This window comes from Salmo salar, chromosome 20, assembly GCF_965601325.2.
Source record: "Salmo salar chromosome 20, fSalSal1, whole genome shotgun sequence".
NCBI classification, from domain to species: domain Eukaryota; kingdom Metazoa; phylum Chordata; class Actinopteri; order Salmoniformes; family Salmonidae; genus Salmo; species Salmo salar.
This window is the reverse complement of record NC_138310.1, coordinates 32,573,144-32,596,049: the sequence shown is the minus strand read 5'-3', so window position 1 is coordinate 32,596,049 and position 22,906 is coordinate 32,573,144. Positions and strand designations below refer to the sequence as shown.

General features: G+C 45.5%; 1 protein-coding gene across 7 annotated transcripts in view; it reads right to left on the bottom strand.

Annotated features, from left to right (window-relative positions):
- Positions 1-1,019: 1,019 nt before the first annotated feature.
- The window catches only part of LOC106580457 (autism susceptibility gene 2 protein), a 429,740-nt gene continuing 407,853 nt past the window's right edge, over positions 1,020-22,906 (bottom strand). For 4 of the 7 annotated variants that reach the window (XM_045703232.2, XM_045703236.2, XM_045703237.2 and 1 more), the window contains 12 exons: positions 22,458-22,717; positions 15,206-15,465; positions 11,369-11,419; positions 11,059-11,154; positions 9,837-9,908; positions 9,672-9,701; positions 9,448-9,519; positions 8,690-8,822; positions 6,938-7,015; positions 4,852-4,935; positions 3,784-4,066; positions 1,020-3,597 (listed from right to left, as the gene is read on the bottom strand). In XM_045703232.2, the coding sequence (XP_045559188.1) occupies positions 2,241-3,597; positions 3,784-4,066; positions 4,852-4,935; positions 6,938-7,015; positions 8,690-8,822; positions 9,448-9,519; positions 9,672-9,701; positions 9,837-9,908; positions 11,059-11,154; positions 11,369-11,419; positions 15,206-15,465; positions 22,458-22,717 (2,776 nt within the window). In that variant the 3' untranslated portion in view covers positions 1,020-2,240. Of the gene's footprint in view, positions 3,598-3,783; positions 4,067-4,851; positions 4,936-6,937; positions 7,016-8,689; positions 8,823-9,447; positions 9,520-9,671; positions 9,702-9,836; positions 9,909-11,058; positions 11,155-11,368; positions 11,420-15,205; positions 15,466-15,570; positions 15,732-22,457; positions 22,718-22,906 lie in introns of all 7 variants that reach the window. The other 3 variants (XM_082966367.1, XM_082966369.1, XM_082966368.1) reach the window with 3 other exon arrangements.

The following is a 22,906-nucleotide window of genomic DNA, read 5'->3' as shown; positions in this document are numbered from 1 at the left end:
AGATGCTCCCTGTCGGGCCATCTTGGAATATGTGGCTCAATTACAGTCGGCCTAAATTGAAAGCGATAGTGATTTAAGTCTTCCCAATACACCATCTTTTCAAGGAGACCTTTTCAAGCGTCTGCCGTCCAGTGAGTCTGAGACAGAAAAGCAGTATTGATTTTCAATAACATCACTTAATGACCTCACTGTGGTTTGATCTGGGCTGTCATTACGCTCTGATACCCAGGGACAGGATTGGTGTGACTCGTGGTCGGCGAGAGAGAGATGGAGGGGGGTTAGGGTGGAGGAGGGGGATTATCAGGGCTCGGAGGTGAGGCAGAGACAGACAGAGAGAGAGAGAGACAGAGAGATAGACAGACAGAGGAGAGAGACCCTCATTGATAGCGGGAGTGGATGTCTATGTGCACCCCTCTTGGACCGCTGCGGTGGATCTTCCAGGCTCATTAGCGAAACAGATGAGCGTGGGGAGAGGATGGGGGAGAGAGAGAGGGCAGGGGAGAGGAGGATGTGGGGGGGTGGCGAGGCTCTCCTCTAACACCCACTGCCTCTCTCCCAGGCATTGCTCCTCTTAATGAGTCCAGACCGCAGGTCAATACTCCGCTCGTCCGTCAGTCAATAGCTGTTACCTGCAACACAAACACTTAAAACCTGCTTTCTTACAAAATCAATGTCCTATTAGTCCCACCCTCTATTGCCTCTCTTCCCAATCCCATCGATCCCCCAGGAGAGCCGTGAGAGATCTGCAGCTGATCCATGTGAGATTACAGTCAACAAAATTAGAACAGAACCCTTCTTGGCTCCATTCTATTTCTTTTATGATTTGTTAGCAATGTGCTAAATGAAATGAGCCAGCTAAGACACTGGCAGTATTGGCAAATCTATGAAAAATTGTTTCCTTTAGTGATTTGTGAATTATTGTTATATCACCATTCTACAATTAGGAGGGGGTTACAGTCAGTAACCCTGGTCTCAGAGAATGATCATACAGGTGAATAAAAATAAACAAACTGCAGATATTAGGTCCAAACTTTATTCCGTACAATTTTAAATCATGAATGTTCGTTTTCATTTTTTTTGCACGCCTAAAACTCTACTTGTTTTGTATACAAGTCTAAAAAACAACAACTGCACAACACCACAACGGTCGACAGAGAAAGTCCTATTGCCGCCCAATCAAAAGTGTCTTCCTTTGCTGTCAATTCATTTTACTGGGACTGCATGTAAGCTTCTGGTACATTTTCTCTGTAACAGGGAAGTCTGTAGGTTTATAATTCCATGGCCATCATTGGAAAGAAAAACATGTTGAGTTATTCCAAGTTCCTCTCACTGAATCAACATTATCCAACAGTGTCCATTCCATTCCAGGTGGCTCTCCATCGGGGTGCTCAGCGCCTCTTTGCATAGATTGCAGATGATCATTCCAGCCCCCTTCTGATGCCCGCCCTCCTTCCCTCCCATTGGACAGGATCGTCTGTTACCATGGTTTCCAACCGGCAAGTGGTTCAGTTTTGATTTAATTTGTTTTTCTAGAAACATTTAAAAAGCCTAATAAATTTACATTGTAATTTTGCTGCAAGGAATATCAACAAGATATTTACATGAATTTTCTTTACAGAGACCGAACAAAGACCTCGTAATATATATTTGTCTGCATATCTCAAAGGCAAAGCAAATAAAACGCAAAAAATCTTTAATGTAATTTCGTACATTATCACTAATGAGTATTTCCAGGTACGATGAGGTTATATTACTGTTGTAAGGATAAAAAGTCCAGTCTGTACTGTGGAGCATCATCTTTGATATGTCTCACAATGGACTGGGATATTGAAAAGAAGAGACTAACGCACAAAATACAAATTCATAAAAATGATGTCTATACATGGAACGAGGATAGGAAATGTACAAACTCATTTTAATCAGAATCTCACTTTTCGCTCAAAATCGAAAAAGCTTTTAGATTAATATATTAATATCAAATTTTATGTCGGAAACAAACATACACATACTTTTTGATTCAAGTTCTTCTAACCAACATTCTCATCAGCCTGTCCATGTCAAATAAAATCATGGCATGTGCTTCTTCAACCTTACAAATCTTTCCTTTGTACAATCATACTGTTTCCTTGTTTACTAATGCCTTTCTCCATTGTAAAGCAGTGCATTTTGTTCTCTCTAGAAGGTTCCAAATTGGGGAGTGAGTGTTTTTAAGCATCCATGTCCTTTGTCTGTATGTAAAGCTACCGTGCCTCCACTTCTTTGGGGTTGCGGGAGGGGGAGTAATCTCGGGGGTCCTGGGTGGTGAGGGGGGTAGTCCTTCTGGGGGAGGCTGGTCTGGCGCTCCCCGCTGCCACTAGTGGAGGGGGGGCGCTAAGTGCAGCGGTGGGGGGCGTCCGGTTCAGCAGGCCATTGTGTCCAGTGGAGGGGCTGAGTCTGGGGTAGGGCATGCCGCCCAGGTGGGGCATGAAGGGGGGCATGTGTGGCAGGTGTCCCTCCATGGGGGACTGGTGCAGCTGGTGGAGCCGTGCTCGGTCCAGCTCCTCCCTCAGGTGCTGGCGCTCCCTCTCCTCTGCCTGTTGCCTCATCCTCTCGTGCTCCCGCCGTACCTCCAGCAGGTGCTCGTGGTGGGAGTAGTCGTGGGCCTCTCTCTCCCGGTAGGCCCGCTCCTGCTCGTATATGCTGGGGAAGCGCTGGGCCTGCTCCGCCCTCAGATGGAAGTCCATCCTGCGCTGCAGGTCCATGTTGCGGTAGGCCTCCCTCAGTGGGTCCCAGGGGAAGGCTTGGTGGGGCATCCGGTCCCTCCCAGCAGCAGCAGCCAGGGGGCTCACCCCCATAAATGGAGCCATGCGAGCCCGGTCTAGCACGTTGAGACTGCCCATCTGGTGCATGGCGCTCATGGAGAGGGGCAAGGAGTGGGCCATGTGCACCCCGTGCAGGGAGCCGTGGGTGGGCATTTCACTGCAGCGTGGAGAGGGGGGCGGGGGCTGCTGGGACAGAGGAGGGTGGTGGTGGTGGTGGTGATGGTGACCAGGCTGGGGGGGTAGAAGGGGTAGAGGCTGAGGAGGAGGAGCAGGCTGAGGGGCAGGCTCGGAGCTCACCACCACCACATCCTGGTCCTCCTTGCGCTCCTCCTTGATCTTCATGTCGTTCTTCACCTTGTGCAGCAGCAGGTCCCCACCGGAGGAAGGACGAACCTCCTTCCTGTCCCTGTCCCCGTCCTTGAGTAGCGTGGGTGGGGGGCCACCAGCCATTTTCATGCCTGTCTCAGATAGGACAGCCTTGGAGTAGGGGGAGGGCGTGCGGTGGGCTGGTTTGATGGAGTCTTCTGTGGAGCGTCTGTCTCTGTCTGTCACCTCCTTCCCTCCTCCAGGGGAGCCGCTCTCCTTCACCTTGACCTCCCCCACTATGGCCACCTCTCGGTGGCGCTCCGGGAGCTCCTTCTCTGCCTCCCGTACCCGGTCCACGCTGCTGCTGTGGTGGCGACCCGAGTCGCTGGAGTTCTGGCTGTTAGAGCGGATCAGGCTGCTGATCTGGTAGCTGGTTGGGGCCGATGCAGGGGACGAACGGTTGGAGTGACGGTTACGGTCAATCAAATCTCTGAGGGGCACAAACAAAATAAAAATATGTATTTATCAGAAGGTTAGAATGGAGTTTTTTTTATATATATTTTTTTACTTTAGTTGGAAATACGTGTGCATGAAAATTAGCATTCAAATAACAAACACTTGAGTTACTTACAACTAATACAAATAATTCAGAGTTGTATTCATACAAACTACATACCTGTCTTTATCCTTATCCTCTTTGCTGATGGATGAATCCCTTTTCTCCCGTTCTCTCTCTCTCTCCCTCTCCCTCTCCCGTTCCCGTTCCCTCTCTCGTTCTCGTTCACGCTCGTGGCTGTTTGCTGAGTTGCTGCGCTCCGTGTCTGCAGACTTGGGCCACTGCGGAGGGGTGGGGAAGGAGGGTGGGGTCCGGTGGAGCCTGTTCCAGGTGTCATGGTGAGGGCTGCCAAAGCCTGGCAGGCCCCCTGGGCCCTCTTTATGGCCAAAGACACTGTTGGAGCCTTAAGGAGAGGCGACAGGGAGAAAAGAGTGTAAGCGAACCAAACTAAACTCCCTCCTGGACACACAACATAAGATGGAGAGACTGAAGACAAGAGGAAAGAAAGAAAGAAAGAAAAAGAAAATCAACACAATAGCAGCTTTGTCTTTGTCTTGAGAGTTCTAAGCGGTCTCTTGCTGCAAGCAGCTCTGCTTTACAAAGACTGGCCAGGTTAATGGCTTCCCCCTCTGCACTTCTAGCTGCTTGAAACACAGACCCTACTCTGCTCTGCTTCCCCATTCACTCCTCTCTCTCAGGGCCTTTTCACTGGAAAGGGGGCGGATGGGGGGGGACTCAATGACCCTCTGGGGTGAGGGTAGTGAAAAGCCGGGGAGACCTTAGCATTCCACAGGGTGTCTATTTCACTGAAATCCATTTTGCTACAGGGCAACTGATTTGGCAGAGGAGAATAAGAGAGAGAGAGAGAGAGAGAGAGAGAGAGAGAGAGAGAGAGAGAGAGAGGGAGAAAACCCGCCACAGTGGTGATGAGGGGGCTTTTAGAATAATTAATACATGAATAGCAACCTAACAGAAAGCCTGTGAGTGCTGTGTGCGTTGGCAGTGTTGCTGTCAGATTAGAGCCAAGCTACTGGGGAGGGGGGTGGACGGAGAGACAGAGAGAGAGCTGTGCTGCCTGCCTTTTTGTTCCTCCGTGTTAGTTTTATTTTGGCATTTGATGCAGAACTAAGTGCCTTGATTTCGTTCCTCCCTGGCCCACAGGGGGAGGGGCGGGGGGCTGGCGCTTACCAAGCGAGGGGTTGCCTAATCCTCCGAAGGCACTGGTTGAAAGGTTGCCGAGGCCGCCAAAGGTACTGGAGCGACTGAAAGGATCTGCAAAATGCCAAACAGGGATTAGCTGAGCTGGCTGGAGGAGCCCAACCACTCATTCCACTCTGCTTTTCTCTTACAAGCGGAGCTGTGGGTTTTCTAGCGCTGCTATCCTGCTTCCTCTAATCCTACTGTATGTAGCTAGCTAGCGAGGCTTGCTGCCTGCTCTGGCCACACTGGATTTACTCCCACACTGTCCGTAATGGAGCGGAGCCTTTCATCTCTAACCCTGATTCTAGGGAAGCACTGCCTGATGGGAGACTGAGTATGATGGGGTCTAGGTTGGAGCTGGACTACAATCGGACAGGGGATTTGGAGGTCTCCAACAGTCAGGCACACAGCTGCTTTAATGGAGAATGTTTGTTGAGTAGGCTTTAGAGATGCTTCAGTGTTTCACACTTCCATTTGAACCTGCACACTCTGAGAAAACATGTGCTACCTAGAACCATAGGGATCTTCGGCTGTATGTTTCCAGGTTAAAGGTTTCTTTGAGGGTTCTTCTTTGAAGGAAAATGTTCTACCTGGATCCAAAAATGGTTCCAGATGAAGAATCCTTTATCATTCTACGTAGCGCCTTTTCTACTACAAATGTCTTAGTTAAACCTGGTCACAGTTTACATAGAACTCAAAATGGAAAGGTATGCATACCTACCTGAATGAGGACACAACATTATCCAGATTTCAAGATTGGCATTTTCCAATATGGCTTCTTACTCAGAGGTTATATCAATGATGAATGATCCTTTAATCCAGTTCTGAAAGACTTCCACTATGTGGTGAATGATCCTTTAATCTAGTTCTGAAAGACTTCCACTATGTGGTGAATGATCCTTTAATCTAGTTCTGAAAGACTTCCACTATGTGGTGAATGATCCTTTAATCTAGTTCTGAAAGACTTCCACTATGTGGTGAATGATCCTTTAATCTAGTTCTGAAAGACTTCCACTATGTGGTGAATGATCCTTTAATCTAGTTCTGAAAGACTTCCACTATGTGGTGAATGATCCTTTAATCTAGTTCTGAAAGACTTCCACTATGTGGTGAATGATCCTTTAATCTAGTTCTGAAAGACTTCCACTATGTGGTGAATCATCCTTTAATCTAGTTCTGAAAGACTTCCACTATGTGGTGAATGATCCTTTAATCTAGTTCTGAAAGACTTCCACTATGTGGTGAATGATCCTTTAATCTAGTTCTGAAAGACTTCCACTATGTGGTGAATGATCCTTTAATCTAGTTCTGAAAGACTTCCACTATGTGGTGAATGCAATAGAACAGTTTGTCAATATATCAGCAAACAACAGCTAGAAAGACACACTTGAATTAGTTCTTTGGGCAGGAATTTCACCCAAAATCTTTGAGGAGTGTCATAATTCCTCAACGTTTCTCCCCTGTGCACCAAGTGTTTATAAACTCAAATTGGATTGACTCAAGAGCTTATCCCGTGAAATCACCTTGCTGCACTGAAGCCTAACAACATATTTGATGGGAAATACAGAATAATACAAAAACCTCCATTACTCTGTCTGTGAAAGAGACGAGCAGAACTGGAAGAGGCCATAAAAAGAAGCCTCAAGGTAAAATGGCATATTTGCTGAGGCCATCTGCCTAAATCCAAGGCAATATGAAATGTTGTGCAGTAAAAAACCTTCCCTTCAACAAAGGGGCTGGAAAAATAAAGTCAGGAAATGAGAAAAACTACCTTAACAAGCCCAGAATGGCCTTCCTTCCACATCAGTACAGGCAGGAGGGTAACTCCAGGGTATCTTTTATGAATCACAGCGATAGATTTCATGAGGTCTCTCTACACAGCACTAAACTTAAACTCAGTGTTAGAGATGGAGCAGGAGGACTTCACTAGCCAGAACCTCTATTTTCCTATTATAACCTTATTTTCCACACAACAAATGTGACTGTAGTAGTATTCTCAATATGAGTGCAACAAAGAGAGAGAAAGTGAAAAAGGAAAAATTGGGATGTAAAATGTGGTGCTATTTCCACTTACCTGCCAAGTGGCTGGGAGGCAGGAAGCCGCTGTGGTGGGGGGAGGGGCCGTACGGGGAGGCGGCCGGATGGCCAGAACCTACAGGAGGAGAGAGAGGACAGTTGAAAAAGAAAAGGAGAGTCGTACACTCTAGGAGCTCAGATGCATTTAATAACCTAATAACCAACGTTTAGACAGACAAGCTGTCTTCATCAGGGTATAATGACAAACACTGCAGGTCACTAGTTTATGTAGTGTCAAAGAACACACACAGGTGTCTGTAATCATGGCTGGGTGTGGCTTGATATCATTTGTTAATTTACTGATATAAATAGAACATATAAAAAACATAAATGGATAGCATACGATCATAGATTCAATTTGGCTACATAAACCTACAAACATTTACAATGAATAGAAAAATCACAATAATCACAAGAAGTCTACGTTGAGACCAAAGGGAGCAAAGATCCCTTCGGTCTCAACGTAGCTCCAGACAGCCTCTCGTTTAAACAATAAACTGTCGAGGTCTCCCCCTCTCCTAGAGAAGGTGATGAGTTCGATGCCGATATAACGGAAGGACGAAATCGAGCAGTTTGCTTCCAGAGAGAGTGGACCGACCATGTCATCTCAGAGTCTCCACTCAGATAGTGGCGTCAGTAGTCATCTGTCATAACCTCTAACTAGGCATCCAAAAAGGACAAACTACCAAAAATACAGTGAAGGATATCTGATGTTTCATAGGGTTAACAGTGGTTGGCTGAGAAAGGCTTGATAGCAATTAGCATAATATTCAATAGTCTCACGTGTGTGTGGATGTGTGTGTGCGCTCGTACGGTTATATGCATTTAGGATGGGGGGGGGCTTTTTTATGAACAGACGTTGACCTCTGTTACAAAACGTTCTTCACCCATATTTCATGAATGGTTCATGAACGAGCCAATTACAAGCCAATTCAGGACACAATATTGCATAATTACAAGCGAAAGGGCATCCGCCTCCATGTTGCCTTCAAGGCAGGTTCTACTAGTCAATTATCACAAATATGTGTGTTCCAAATGGCACCCTATTCCCTACATAGTACACTATGTCGGGAATAGGTTGCCATTTAGGATGCACCCATAGAGAAGCATCCATATTCATTGCCACATCACATGTCTAGGACAACATTTACAACAACAGCACTTCAACTAGGGCAGGTAAAGAAGAATAGAACACAGCTGAACACTAATACAACGTGCGTCATTACCGGTGTGAAGAAATGTGACAGGTAACCAGGAAGTAAACATCTGTCTATATGCATAGAGTTACACTCTTTTTGGACAACAGTAGGCCTACTCAGAATTCAACCTGAAGCTCTGAAAGGTACTATGGGCTTTGGTAGATTTGGTATGGCGTCCACATCACCAGAATTGTGGGGTTGTTGGCAGTAGGGGTGGTATTCTGACTTGAGAGTCGGACTTTCGTCTCTCATTCATAGATGTCAATGGGAGACGAAAATGAAGCGTTCAAATCTGAAACTATAATATCCCTAAAGACCCTGTGACATGTCCCTCTGTGCTGGGTAGAGGACCATGAGCCCTGTGCTGGGTAGAGGACCATGAGCCCTGTGCTGGGTAGAGGACCATGAGCCCTGTGCTGGGTAGAGGACCATGAGCCCTGTGCTGGGTAGAGGACCATGAGCCCTGTGCTGGGTAGAGGACCATGAGCCCTGTGCTGGGTAGAGGACCATGAGCCCTGTGCTGGGTAGAGGACCATGAGCTCTGTACTGACCTGTAGAGGAGAACATGGGTCGTGCCAGGTCGTGGGTGTAGGGAAACCCAGGAAACACCCCTGGGGCAGGGGGACGACTGAACAGGTCCAGCTTCCCATTCATGTCCAGTTTGTGAGGGTCCACCTGCATCTGCTGTTAGAGAGAAGGGGTGAGAAGGGGCAGCGAGAGAGAAAGAGAAAGAGAGAGAGAGAGCGAGAACACGAGGGAGATGAAGATAAAAGGGAAAGAAAAGGTAGAGGATGAGAAAGAAAAGAAAACAGAGTGGCACTGTCAGTGTTTGCAAATGTAATAATTAACAATAATTGACGCCAGTCATTTCATAGTTCAAGGAGGGAATTGTAATCTGCTATAATCAGTGATATAATCAGTGTGTGAGATCAGAGAGGAGGGACAACATACAGTACATAATGCCTCTACATGCCCAACACATACCCACTGTGTCATAACAACATCAGGGTAAGCTGATTAGGCCCACTAAACCCCATGAGGACGGGGTGCCTATGACAGTGACACCATGACAGAGACAAGAAGAGTCTTCCAAATTACAACCAAAATGGCCGCTACCTAAGTAGGCATAGAAAGAGAGGAATCCTTGGGAAAATAAAACATTTGGCAGAGGATTAGGCACATCCCTCCTTCCCCTCCCTTGGCCTCCTTCTGCCTAACACACACACACACACACACACACACACACACACACACACACACACACACACACACAAACCACACACACACCACACACACCGAGCTCGCTCACCTTCATCTTCTGCTGATGGTGGTAAATCTGCCAGGCGATCTGGACGTGCACAGCACACCACTTGCCAGGTTTCTGGAAGTTAGCAAATTACTCTAGGTTCAACCCAACACCTTAATGCTATGACACGATGATACTGTAGAATTTACTCAACTTTATGACATGTTGGTACTTGGTACTGCAGTAAATTTGACAGTGCATGGAAGACAAATGAAATCATGGCTTACTCTAACTGCTGTCCTGAAAGGATCCGATACCTGTGTTGTTGGAAGAAGAAAACATGAACCATAATGAACCCACAGCCACAATCATCTATACTTCCTTCATCTCCATTGTAAAGCATCAAGCATGGGCTTGGTGTTTTCGAGGGACAGTGACAGTAGGCTACGTACCCGTGGGTCCTTCTGTAGGAGTGTGTGAGGTACTGCCCCCGAACGGGATGCTACGTCTATGGGGTTAGAGGACTAAAAGAGAGGATAGATAAAGAAGAGAGAGAAAGACAGAGGCAGAGTGTTACAAATGAAGATGGTGGAAAAAGGGACTTTGCACAGAATGACAACACCAACAATAGACACACTCCAAAACACTGCCTCTTCTGCATTGACTCACACCAAGAGACCCTGCAAAGCAAGCAACTGTATGTGACGTGCACTCCTAGGAGGTCTCCAGTACAGAATCAACAAGATGGCAAATTATAGATCTCTGTCTTTGAGGTCTAGAAGAACCAGAATGCCTAGATATGAATCCATCCCAGAGTACTAGGTGATCCCAGGTGATCCCTTGACCCTCCATCTTCCAACCCCTCTCCTAATTCTCAGTGGTGCCCAGCGTTTGGCTGTAGGTGGTGAATGGAGGGATGGAGGGGGCTAACTGTACTGTACTCTATAACCATCTGGAGGCAGGAAACAAAAGACCTCCATTATAGAGCCTGTAGGGAATAAAACCAGGGGATTTAGGCCAGCTTTGATTGGTGGCTTACAACAGGGTCAGAGCCTATTGGGCGCCTGCCAGGTCCCGATCGTCGCACACAACCACGCACACAAACGCACATATACACACACACACATATACACACACACACATATACACACACACACACACACACACACACACACACACACACACACACACACACACACACACACACACACACACACATACACACACGGCTGCTTATCTCCCCCTGCACTGTGCGGCGTGGCACAGTGGCTGGCGGCTCAGGCCCGCCAGCTTAAAGACAGGCCTTGTTTGCATACTCTATTATAGGGAAAAAAAGAAGCAGGAGCAGATTTGTCAGGCTGGTTCACTTGAAACGCAGCTGCCTGCTGCCCTGTATACAGACTGTAAAGGAAGGCTTTGGTGGTATTCAGGTCCCCTAATTCTAGCCTCATTCTTGGGTGAGATGATGAGCAGAATGCTGAGGTGCCAGTGCGGGTGTGTTTGTGAAAAAAATGCATGTGTGTATGTGGTGTTTTTGTATTGTGTGAGTGAATGAGTGAGTGAGTGTATGTGCATGCCCGCATGTGTACTGTGTGCATGTGTGTTTGTGTGCGTGTGCGCAATGCATACGTGTGTGTGTGTGTGTGTGTGTGTGTGCAGGTCTGTGGGGCTAACCTTGGGCTGGAAGGCTCCTTGCAGTGAGCTGAAGGGTCCTGAGTGTGGGAGCAGCGGGGGCATGCCTGGCATTGTGGGGGGGTAGGAGGGGAAGAACTGCATGGAGGAGAGGAGACACACAACCACTTCTTAAAACAGATTACAACAAGACGCATAGAGACAACACTCACACATACTTAAACACGTGTAGAAGAATAAATTGATATTTTCTTTCTCCAAATTTCAAATATCTAACCACAGTAAATATTTGACAGAAAACATGCTAAAAGCGTGGTGATGGAAGTTGAAAGGAAATAAATAGTTTACTTACATTTGAATGTCTAATGAATGGATTGTCCAGTTTTGGAGCGTATTTGTCAAACTGGAAAAAAAGATTGGGAAAAAAGAATTGGAAAAAGAATGGGAAAGCAGAGTAATACGTCAGTGATGCCAAACTGACCAATAACAATAACAGGAACTCTGCATCTATGAACTAAAGACCATCCAAGGAATACAAGAAAATCCCATTACACCTATTCAGTGACAGAACAAAACAGGAGAGAGGAAGTTCAGTACAACATCAGTTAGATCAAAAGCCCAGGAAGTCTGACAGCAGCTGGCTTAAAGGAAACACTGAGCATTCTGGGGTCATGTTTTGTTTTTCTTTAGCGTGCGGCTGGCCAGCCAGACTGCAGATTGAGATTAAGTTAAATCATCAACGATATGACTAATCAAATGGACTGCCAATATTAGGGATTTTCCAATTTGTCTCCAGTACAGAAAAACAGCCATTGAGTTAGGCCTAGAGACAGTACTATGCTTGTCTCCAGTACAGAAAAACAGCCATTGAGTTAGGCCTAGAGACAGTACTATGCTTGTCTCCAGTACAGAAAAACAGCCATTGAGTTAGGCCTAGAGACAGTACTATGCTTGTCTCCAGTACAGAAAAACAGCCATTGAGTTAGGCCTAGAGACAGTACTATGCTTGTCTCCAGTACAGAAAAACAGCCATTGAGTTAGGCCTAGAGACAGTACTATGCTTGTCTCCAGTACAGAAAAACAGCCATTGAGTTAGGCCTAGAGACAGTCCTATGCTTGGGCAGGGGGAGCTCTCTTTACCTTACTTAAAGGCCCCAGTGTGAAACGAGAAGATTGAGTTATGTTTCTTATTAGGTGGAAAATTTGGAGACGTGAAACTAATTGGCTGTGACAGATGTAGGGTTTTACAATGATCTCTGTTATGGAAACGGAGCACAAAGAGACAGATACATACTATAGGGGGGTTGCCATTTTAGTGTGTGTGACGACTCAGATGGAGAACGAAATCTCAGAGACATTACAATTTTCTATGTGTAACATCATATAACTGTGGGTATACGAACAGTCAGTCTTTGATAGGTGAAATTAAATTGGTTCGACTACATTTTCAAGAGAGCTCATTTTAAACATGTACAGCATGAGACTGAAATAACTTTGAAAGACTCAAATGGTTTAATATAATGAAACATTTTCCGAAGCATACTTATAGAATAATAACATTAGGATTTCAACAGAAAGACTATAGCCTCATATACAGTATCTGGTCATGAGGCCAAGCCATGGGAATCTAGTTGACATATGTCAGTTAGTGAGAGAGAGAGAATTCCCATGTATGAATGGGGACTTTGTGTGACTGCATGTAAGCCAAGACTGCTCCTCTATTTTGAAACCTGCTCATTTCAATTGACAGTAACTTATTCCTATTCTATAAATAGACAAACCATTTGCAGGTACTTTTGTGAGTGTTTTTACAAACCGCCGCTGGTTTGGGTTTTCATAAAAAAGGAAAAATGAGACGCACATGAATCAGTTAATTCTATGTGTGTGTGTGTGTGTGTGTGTGTGTGTGTGTGTGTGTGTGTGTGTGTGTCTCCCTCCTGCGACATGGGCGGGAAAGGAGGCGGTTTTCTCGCTCAACACTAGGCATAGCTCCTCTGACTGGGCCTGAGCCTCCCAGCGAAGCGGGGCCATTCAACATCCGCCACAGAGAACGGTCACAGCGGCAGATTTGTGTTTGTGGGCGATAATTGTTCCAAATCAAACACAGACACCCTATTGAGTGGAAACGCTGAGGCAGCTTCCGAGCTCATTAAACCAGTCCGCTCACCTTCTCCCTCTGTACCCTCTCGTTTCCTTCTTATGCACGGGCCTGTTTTATGTTTTACACTGGGGGAGTAATACTCGCTAGTGGCTTTATGGCTGTCTATAAAACTCATGCTTTATAATTTACAGGGCCTGTCAGAGGTTTATTGTAAACAGCTTTGGATAATTAAGGCTCGGTATTTCATCTTTAAACAATTAATGATATTCTTTTTCCCTAAGAAGACAGAGGGGAAAATAAACACTCAGTGTTTCCATTTGGCAGGGCCAGCTGCTTGATGGCGTAGAACAATAAACCAATACAGAGGATTCAGAATTTCATTCATTACAGCTATTAGCCAAGGGCCGTTACATAGTTGAAATGACATGGAGTGCTCACAGTGAGCACAGCTGGACCGATCCAACTGCACACATCATGACAAACACTAAAAAACAACCACAACATTACTCCTGTCTCTCTAAACAAGCAGTAAAATGAAAGTGAAACAGCAATGTTGCTGGAGGGAGGAGAGGAGAGAAAAAAACTACACGGGTTAAGTAAAAACACAGTCTCAATAAAACAGAATACATTAACAGTCTTAAATCCCATTGTAACAACAACGCATCAGCCACAACATACAGATGTGAGTGCACAAAGCCATACAGAATTAGCAAGATGAGGAAATAACTCTGTCTCTTTTCATCTTCAAACAGAGTGCATATAAAGAATGCCTGGCTGCCATATAGAGGAATGAAGGGATCAGCTGCAGACAGAAGATAACAGCAGCACACATGCTTTTTGACTGAGAGATTCAAAATCTAAACTAAACAGTCTCCCTGACTGCTTATCAGATAGCTGTACACTGTATGTACATAAGCTAAGCCCTTTTCCTGGCGTTTCTAACATACAGGGATCATGTTAGATTCCACAAAGCAAAGCAGCAAAGCCCCATGCTCTAAATGGACCCTAGCCTCTTAATTAGGGGTCATGACATGATAGATTATATCTATTACACTAATGCTGAAAGGGCATAAATGGGAGTCGTGTCTGAATGGTTTTCTCAGATTGCTATTGCTTTCCAAATGATGGATGAATACTCCTAACTTTTCCAGTGAACATTTTTACGATTTAGAGCTGCCAATGTTTTGCCCCTGGCTGACTCGATGGCTGACTCGATGGCTGACTCGATGGCTGACTCGATGGCGGTTAAAAAGGCACTGAAGCTATTATACATGATCAAAACAGTCCGAATGACGTCACTCCCTTTCATCTGGAATGAAGTCATTGAGTGTAACCACAGGCTTTGAATTTGTCATTACGGAGCATTAGCCCCCAGTGCATGGCAGTCACACCACACATCTGTTGGAAGGCCCTTTTGTTTCTGGTGCATGGCAGAGAAATCAGAACATTCAAAAACATTTCAAACACATCCATATGAAAACAATAAAAACACTCCCTTCAATCGGTCTCCTTTGTTCCAGGGCAAAAAAATGGCATGTTCATCGAGAGAATGATGAATACATTGAATCAACTGTACTGACGTACGTTGGTTTGGGCAGGCTTCCCTTGTGTTGTAAAGGAAAGGGGCATATAGTGAGCCTTTGTGCATTGTAATGTTTTTTGAAGCTCAGCCCTCTATATAGGCTAATGCACATGTAAAGCCCTGGTCCCAAAGCATAATGTCTATTATTATATACTGTAGTATTATATGCAGCAGGCGCCTGTGTTATGTCTGGTTTCAGCATTGAGGATGAACCACTACAAACATATGTACTGTGGCGGGGAGATGACGGGTTAGAGGTGCCCCTGCCTCCTGTTCCTCAACTCTCTGTAAAAACGCACTGTTACAGTGTCCCTGTGACAATATGCAAAAGACCAAGAGACCCAACCAGCAGAGGGGGGAATGGATAGCAAATGTTTGGGTGGGGAAGGAGGGCAGGCTCTGGCCCTATCGGTTGGGAGGAGGGTGAGCGTTTGGCGATTGGGGTGACTAGGACGAGGAAGAGGAGGGGGGTTGAAGTACTATATGGGAGCTTTACTTATCCTCACATTTCTGGCTGGGGTACGCACCATGGGGGGTGCGGTGGGCGGAGGAATGATGGTGGCCTGGGGCAGACTGGGCGGGAAGGGCGTGAAGGTGTGCTGGTGGGTGTGTTGGTGCTGATGCATGTGCTGGTGTTGGTGAAACTCTCCCCTCAGGAGTGACACAGGGGCCAGCGGGGACCCCGTGGAGGACGGCCCCCGGCTCCGCCCCTCTGAACTCTGAACCAGGAAGCGGTTGTTCAGCTCCTGCCGCAGGAGGTCATGCTCTGCAAGAAAGGAGAGCGAGAAAAGGGGGAAAAAGGGAGACACAAGAAAGGCACGGACGCCAGTCAGTCTTAACAACAGGGTAGAAGAGAAGAAAGAATAGTCACCTGGCATTCTCTGTTTCTCCAGCTCATGCTGTGAGGGTTTTCTACGTGAGGACTCATTGGGGGTGGTAAGAGAGTTGCCTGTGACAATGTGCCAATCAGAATCCCCGAATGAGGCTGGCAATACATGATTGGTTGGTTGAATGATATCAACAGGCTGGTATCTAAAGACAAGAGAGAACCAAGAGTCACCTCAGCAGAAAACACAGCAGACTCCCTCCACTAATGCTACATATCCTAGCTACTACTATTACCTTAAATGTCTATTACCAGTGCTTAACTTGGGCAGAAGCTCACCGGAGCTGAGTACCGGCATCTCAAATGTTCTACTGCTTGAGCTCCTGTTCCTCTTATAGAATATTACTTAAAAAGTATTATGGAGTTCCTGCACCTAAGTATAAACAGTACCGGCACCCAAATTGAGTACCGGCACCTATTTCAGTTCAGTCCAAGTCAAGCACTGTGTATTATAGTACAATACACACTAAAAGAGTATCAATAAAGAATAATTGACAACAATCATTTCTCTTATACAGATACAAAATCATATGAAGATACAATTCTGCTACATTTTACATATTACAAAAATATGAAAATATTACAAGATTAACATAATAGTAGAACTAAAAGTCAGCTTCAATATGAACATCTTACGTCTTATCTAACATGACCTTCCTCTGACTTGCCATAAAAGAACAGTTAGCTGACAGCATGCAGTGTTACGGACAAGAAAATATCCTCTGGCATTTCACTTAAAGCTATTCTTCAGCCCAGATTACTCAAATCAAATCACATTTTATTGGTCACATACACACGGTTAGCAGATGTTAATGCGAGTGTAGCGAAATGCTTGTGCTTCTAGTTCTGACTATGCAGTAAAATCTAACAAGTATTCAAACAAAGTCACAACAACTACCTTACACACAAATGCACACAAATGTAAAGGGATGAATAAGAATATGTATATATAAATATATGGATGAGCGATGGCATAGACAGATGCAGTAGATGGAGTAGAATACAGTATATACATGAGATGAGTAATGTAGGATGTAAACATTATTAAAGTGGCGTTATTAAAAGTGACTAGTGATACCTTTATTAAGTCCGTTTATTTAAGTGGCCAGAGATTTGAGTCTGTATGATGGCAGCAGCCTCTCTATGTTAGTGATGGCTGTTTAACAGTCTGATGGCCTTGAGATAGAAGCTGTTTCAGTCTCTCGGTCCCAGCTTTGATGCACCTGTACTGACCTCGCCTTCTGGATGATAGCGGGGTGAACAGGCAGTGGCTCAGGTGGTTGTTGTCCTTGGTGAACTTTTTGGCCTTCCTGTGACATCGGGTGCTGTAGGTGTCCTGGAGGGCAGGTAGTTTGCCCCAGGTGATGCGTTGTGCAGACCTCACTACCCTCTGGAGAGCCTTGCGGTTGAGGGCGGTGCAATTGCCGTACCAGGCGATGATACAGCCCGACAGGATGCTCTCGATTGTGCATCTGTAAAAGTTTGTGAGTGTTTTAGATGACAAGCCAAATTTCTTCAGCCTCCTGAGGTTGAACAGTCTGTGTGGGTGGACCATTTCAGTTTGTCTGTGACGTGTACGCTGAGGAATTTAAAACTTTACACCTTCTCCACTACTGTCCCGGCGATGTGGATGGGGGGGTGCTCCCTCTGCTGTTTCCTGAAGTCCACGATCATCTCCTTTGTTTTGTTGACATTGAGTATGAGGTTATTTTCCTGACACCACACTCAGAGGGCCCTCACCTCCTCCCTGTAGGCTGTCTCGGTGTTGTTGGTAATCAGGCCTACCACTGTAGTGTCATCTGCAAACTTGATGATTGAGTTGGAAGCGTGCATGGCCCCACAGTCATGGGTGAACAGGGAGTACAGGAGAGGGCTGAGAATGCACCCTTGTGGGGCCCCAGTGTTGAGGATCAGCCGGGTGGAGATGTTGTTTCTTACCTTCACCACCTGGGGGCGGCCCGTCAGAAAGTCCAGGACCCAGTTACACAGGGTGGGGTCGAGATCCAGGGTCTCATGCTTAATGACGAGTTTGGAGGGTACTATGGTGTTAAATGCTGAGCTGTACATACGTATTCCTCTTGTCCAGATGGAATGGGCAGTGTGATGGCAATTGCATCGTCAGTGGACCTATTAGGGCAGTAAGCAAATTGGAGTGGGTCAAGGGTATCAGGTAGGGTGGAGGTGATATGGTCCTTGACTAGTCTGTCAAAGCACTTCATGATGACAGAAGTGAGTGCAATGGGGCGATAGTCATTTAGTTCAGTTACCTTAGCTTTCTTGGGAACAGGAACAATGGTGGCCATCTTGAAGCATGTGGGGACAACAGACTGTGATAGGGATTGGTTGAATATGTCCGTATACACACCAGCAAACTGGTCTGCGCATGCTCTGAGGACGTGGCTAGGAATGCCGTCTGGGCCGGCAGCCTTGCGAGGGTTAACACGTTTAAATGTTTTACCCACGTTGGCCACGGAGAAGGAGAGCCCACAGGCTTTGGTAGTGGGCTGTGTCAGTGGCACTGTATTGTCCTCAAAGCAAGCAAAGAAGTTGTTTAATTTGTCTGGGAGACAGATGTCGGTGTCCACGACGGGGCTGGTTTTCTTTTTGTAATCCGTGATTGACTGTAGACACTGCCACATACGTCTCGTGTTTGAGCCATTTAATTGTGACTCTACTTTGTCTCTATACTGACACTTTGCTTGTTTGATTGCCTTGCAGAGAGAAAAGCTGCACTGTTTGTATTCGGTCGTGTTTCCAATCGCCTTGCCATGATTAAATGCGGTGGTTCGTGCTTTCAGTTTCGCGTGAATGCTGCCATCAATCCGTGGTTTCTGGTTAGGGAAGGTTTTAATGGTCACAGAGGAAACAACATCGCCGATGCACTTGCTAATAAACTCGCTCATCAAGTCAGCGTATACGTCAATGTTATTCTCTGAGGCTATCCAGAACATATCCCAGTCCATGTGATCAAAGCAATCTTGAAGCGTGGAATCCGATTGGCCAGACCAGCATTGTATTGACCTGAGCACGGGCGTTTCCTGTTTTAGTTTCTGTCTATAGGCTGGGAGCAGCAAAATGGAGTCATGGTCAGATTTGCCAAAGGCAGGGCTTTGTATGCATCACGACGTTCGAGTAGCAATGATCCAGAAAGCTACCATCTATTGTCGCGCATTCGGTATGCTGATAGAATTTAGGAAGTATGGTTCTTAGGTTAGCTTTGTTAAAATCCCCAGCTACCATAAATGCAGCCTCAGGATGTATGGTTTCCAGTTTACATAGAGTCCAGTGAAGTTCTTTCAGGGCCGTCGATGTGTCTGCTTGGGGGGGAATACACGGCTGTGACTATAATCGAAAATAATTCTCCTGGAAGATAATGCGGTCGGCATTTGATTGTAAGGAATTCTAGGTCGGGTGAACAAAAGGACTTGAGTTCCTGTATGTTTCTGTGATTACACCATGAGTCATTAATCATAAGGCATACACCCCCTTCTTCTTACCAGAGAGATGTTTGTTTCTGTCGGCGCGATGCGTGAAGAAACCTGGTGGCTGTACCGACTCTGACAACATATCCCGAGTGAGCCATGTTTCCGTGAAACAGAGAATGTTACAATCTCTGATGTCTCTCTGGAAGGCAACTGATGCCCTAACTTCACCTTGTTATCTAGAGATTGGATATTGACGAGTAATATGCCCTGATGCCCTAACTCCACCTTGTTATCTAGAGATTGGATATTGGCGAGTAATATGCCCGGAAGCGGTGGATGGTGTGCTCGCCTTCTGAGTCTGACCAGTAGGCTGCTCCGTATGCCTTTCCTGCGGCGACCGCGTTGTTTTGGGTTGGCCTCTGGGATAAGATCACATGTCCAGGGTGGAGGTCTGAAGAAAGGATTCGCTTCGGGAAAGACGTATTCGTGGCCGTAATGATGATAAGTTGACATCGAATTTATATTCAATAGTTCTTCCTGGCTGTATTTAATAACACTTGAGATTTTCAGGGTTAACAAATAAGAAATAATTCATAAAAGGCGACCATCTCTGTCGGCGCCATCTTGCATGGAAGAACTAACAGAGGAGATCCATGTTTTTTCCCAAATAAAACCAGGACACAAATGAGAAATCGCTACCATTGATAAAAAGTTGTACTTGGAGTAACATGTTGTACTTGGAGTAAATAACTTTATCATTTATAATGGGATAATACATTAGAGCCTTAAATATATCCATTACTCCCTCCTTTACTGCATGTGCAATTGTAATAAATTACTTCACTTACCAGATCATAAAATGATAATTGAATGGTTACAGGTAGTGTTGGAGAGTAATGAACAATGTAGTTCAACTAAACTCAGCAAAAAAAGAAACGTCCCTTATTCAGGACCCTGTCTTTCAAAGATAATTTGTAAAAATCAAAATAACTTCACAGATCTTCATTGCAAAGGGTTTAAACACTGTTTCCCATGCTTGTTCAATGAACCATAAACAATTAATGAACATGCACCTGTGGAACGGTCGTTAAGACACTAACAGCTTACAGGCAATTGAGGTAGGCAATTGAGGTCACAGTTATGAAAACTTAGAGGACACTAAACAGGCCTTTCTACTGACTCTGAAAAACAACAAAAGAAAGATGCCCAGGGTCCCTGCACATCTGCGTGAACGTGCCTTAAGCATGCTGCAAGGAGGCATGAGGACTGCAGATGTGGCCAGGGCAATAAATTGCAATGTCTGTACTGTGAGACGCCTAAGACAGCGCTACAGGGAGAGAGGACGGACAGCTGATCGTCCTCGCAGTGGCAGACCACCTGTAACAACACCTGCACAGGATCGGTACATCCGAACATCCACCTGCGCAACAAGCACAGGATGGCAACAACAACTGTCCGAGTTACACCAGGAACGCACAATCCCTCCATCAGTGCTCAGACTGTCCGCAATAGGCTGAGAGAGGCTGGACTGAGGGCTTGTAGGCCTGTTGTAAGGCAGGTCCTCACCAGACATCACCGGCAACAACATTGCCTATGGGCACAAACCCACCGTCGCTGGACCAGACAGGACTGGCAAAAAGTGGTCTTCACTGATGAGTCGCGGTTTTGTCTCACCAGGAGTGATGGTCGGATTCGCGTTTATCGTTGAAGGAATGATCGCTACACCGAGGACTGTACTCTGGAGCGGGATCGATTTGGAGGTGGAGGGTCCATCATGTTCTGGAGTGGTGTGTCACAGCATCATCGGACTGAGCTTGTTGACATTGCAGGCAATCTCAATGCTGTGCGTTACAGGGAAGACATCCTCCTACCTCATGTGGTACTCTTCCTGCAGGCTCATCCTGACATGACTCTCTAGCATGACAATGCCACCAGCCATACTGCTCGTTCTGTGTATGATTTCCTGCAAGGCAGAAATGTTAGTGTTCTGCCATGGCCAGCGAAGAGCCCGGACCTCAATCACATTGAGCACGTCTGGGACCTGTTGGATCGAGGGTGAGGGCTAGGGCCATTCCCCCCAGAAATATCCGGGAACTTGCAGGTGCCTTGGTGGAAGAGTGGGGTAACATCTCACAGCAAGAACTGGCAAATCTGGTGCAGTCCATGAGGAGGCGATGCACTGCAGTACTTAATGCAGCTGGTGGCCACACCAGATACTGACTGTTACTTTTGATTTTGACTCCCCCTTTGTTCAGGAGCACATTATTCCATTTTTGTTAGTCACATGTCTGTGGAACTTGTTCAGTTTATGTCTCAGTTGTTGAATCTTGTTATGTTCATACAAATATTTACACATGTTAAGTTTGCTGAAAATAAACACAGTTCACAGTGAGAGGACGTTTCTTTTTTTTGCTGAGTTTAGTAATTGAATTACATTTTGCTATAGCTTGGTGGTAGTTGAACTAAATTCCAATCTTGGTAGTGTTTTCACTAGTTAATTACTTTTTACCATGTACAGTAGTGGTGTAGTTAACTACTGGAACTACACACTACTTTTTTTGCCAAAATAAAATATAGATGGGTGAAGTAGGCAAGAATTTCCTTTCTTTTTCAGCATCAGACCTGCCTAATTCTCACTTGAAACATAGTTTTTGTGTTTAATAGGCTAAGTTACACATTCTGTTAACATCTGACTCCAGAGTGATCTGTTCTTGCAATTTGTAGTCTATGACATTTCAGATTAATATATGATAATTTTTCACGAAGTAGTTTGGATGTAGAGAACAAATATTTCAACATCACTTTAGTTATGTAAACTATATTTTTCTTAAGGGTAGCTTTAGTGTAGCTCAACATCTTCCATTGAGAAGTAATTGGTTGCTTGGTAAACTATATTTTCAAAGTAGCTTCCCCAACACTGGTTTCAGGTCAATGTAACCTGGCATGCTAACATCTACTTAATATCACATCATTTACTTTTTCCCCCTCTGTACTTGGATGCTTTTACTGTACAGTTGGGTTTACATTTCTGCAACAATTGACTTTAAAATCACATTAGATTGTTACTTTGGCTGAATTGCTACTTAATGTTACAGAATAGCCCTTTGTTCTCAAATGTCCTATTAGATCATTACCATGACCTATTATTACCTCTACTACTTGTTCTTTTTTACTGTTACAGTTATTATATTGATTAATGTTCTGCTTTGTTGAGGGAGCAAGCACATAAGAATTTTGCTTCACCTTTTATACCTGCTGTAAACTGTGTATGTGACAAATAAAATGTGATTTGATTTATTATTAATTTATCAAGAGAACAGGTCACAAATAACTATAGAGCAAAGTGTAAGAACACATAGCTGAACATGTCCAGTTTCTACACTCTCTCTGCCAAGACAGGCAGACGGACTAGCCTTGCTACCAGAGATGTCAGGAGGGCAATCTTACCTGGGTAGGGTGTGCCAGCAGGGTGCCCAGGGACCACAAGACTGTTAGTGGGTAAGGTCGGAAGTGGCGGCAGTGTGGCGGGGGTTGCGAACATGGCCGGATGGCGATGGGCCGGGCTTCGCAGGGAGGAATAGTGCGAGGTAGAGAGGTTGGCTATGGACAGGGGCAGGGCCGGGGTGGAGGAGGGGAGGCTGCTCAGGTGGTGTGGGGAGGGGGGCAGGTGGTGGTGTTTGGGGAGGCCTGCGCTGCTGCCGCTGTGACTGTAGAGAAGACAGAAAGAAAGAAAGACCAATGAGTTATATACAGTTGAAGTCGGAAGTTTACATACACTTTAGCAAAATACATTTAAACTCAGTTTTTCACAATTCCTGACATTTAATCATACTAAAACCACCTGTCTTAGGTCAGTTTATTTTAAGAATGTGAAATGTCAGAATAATAGTAATGAT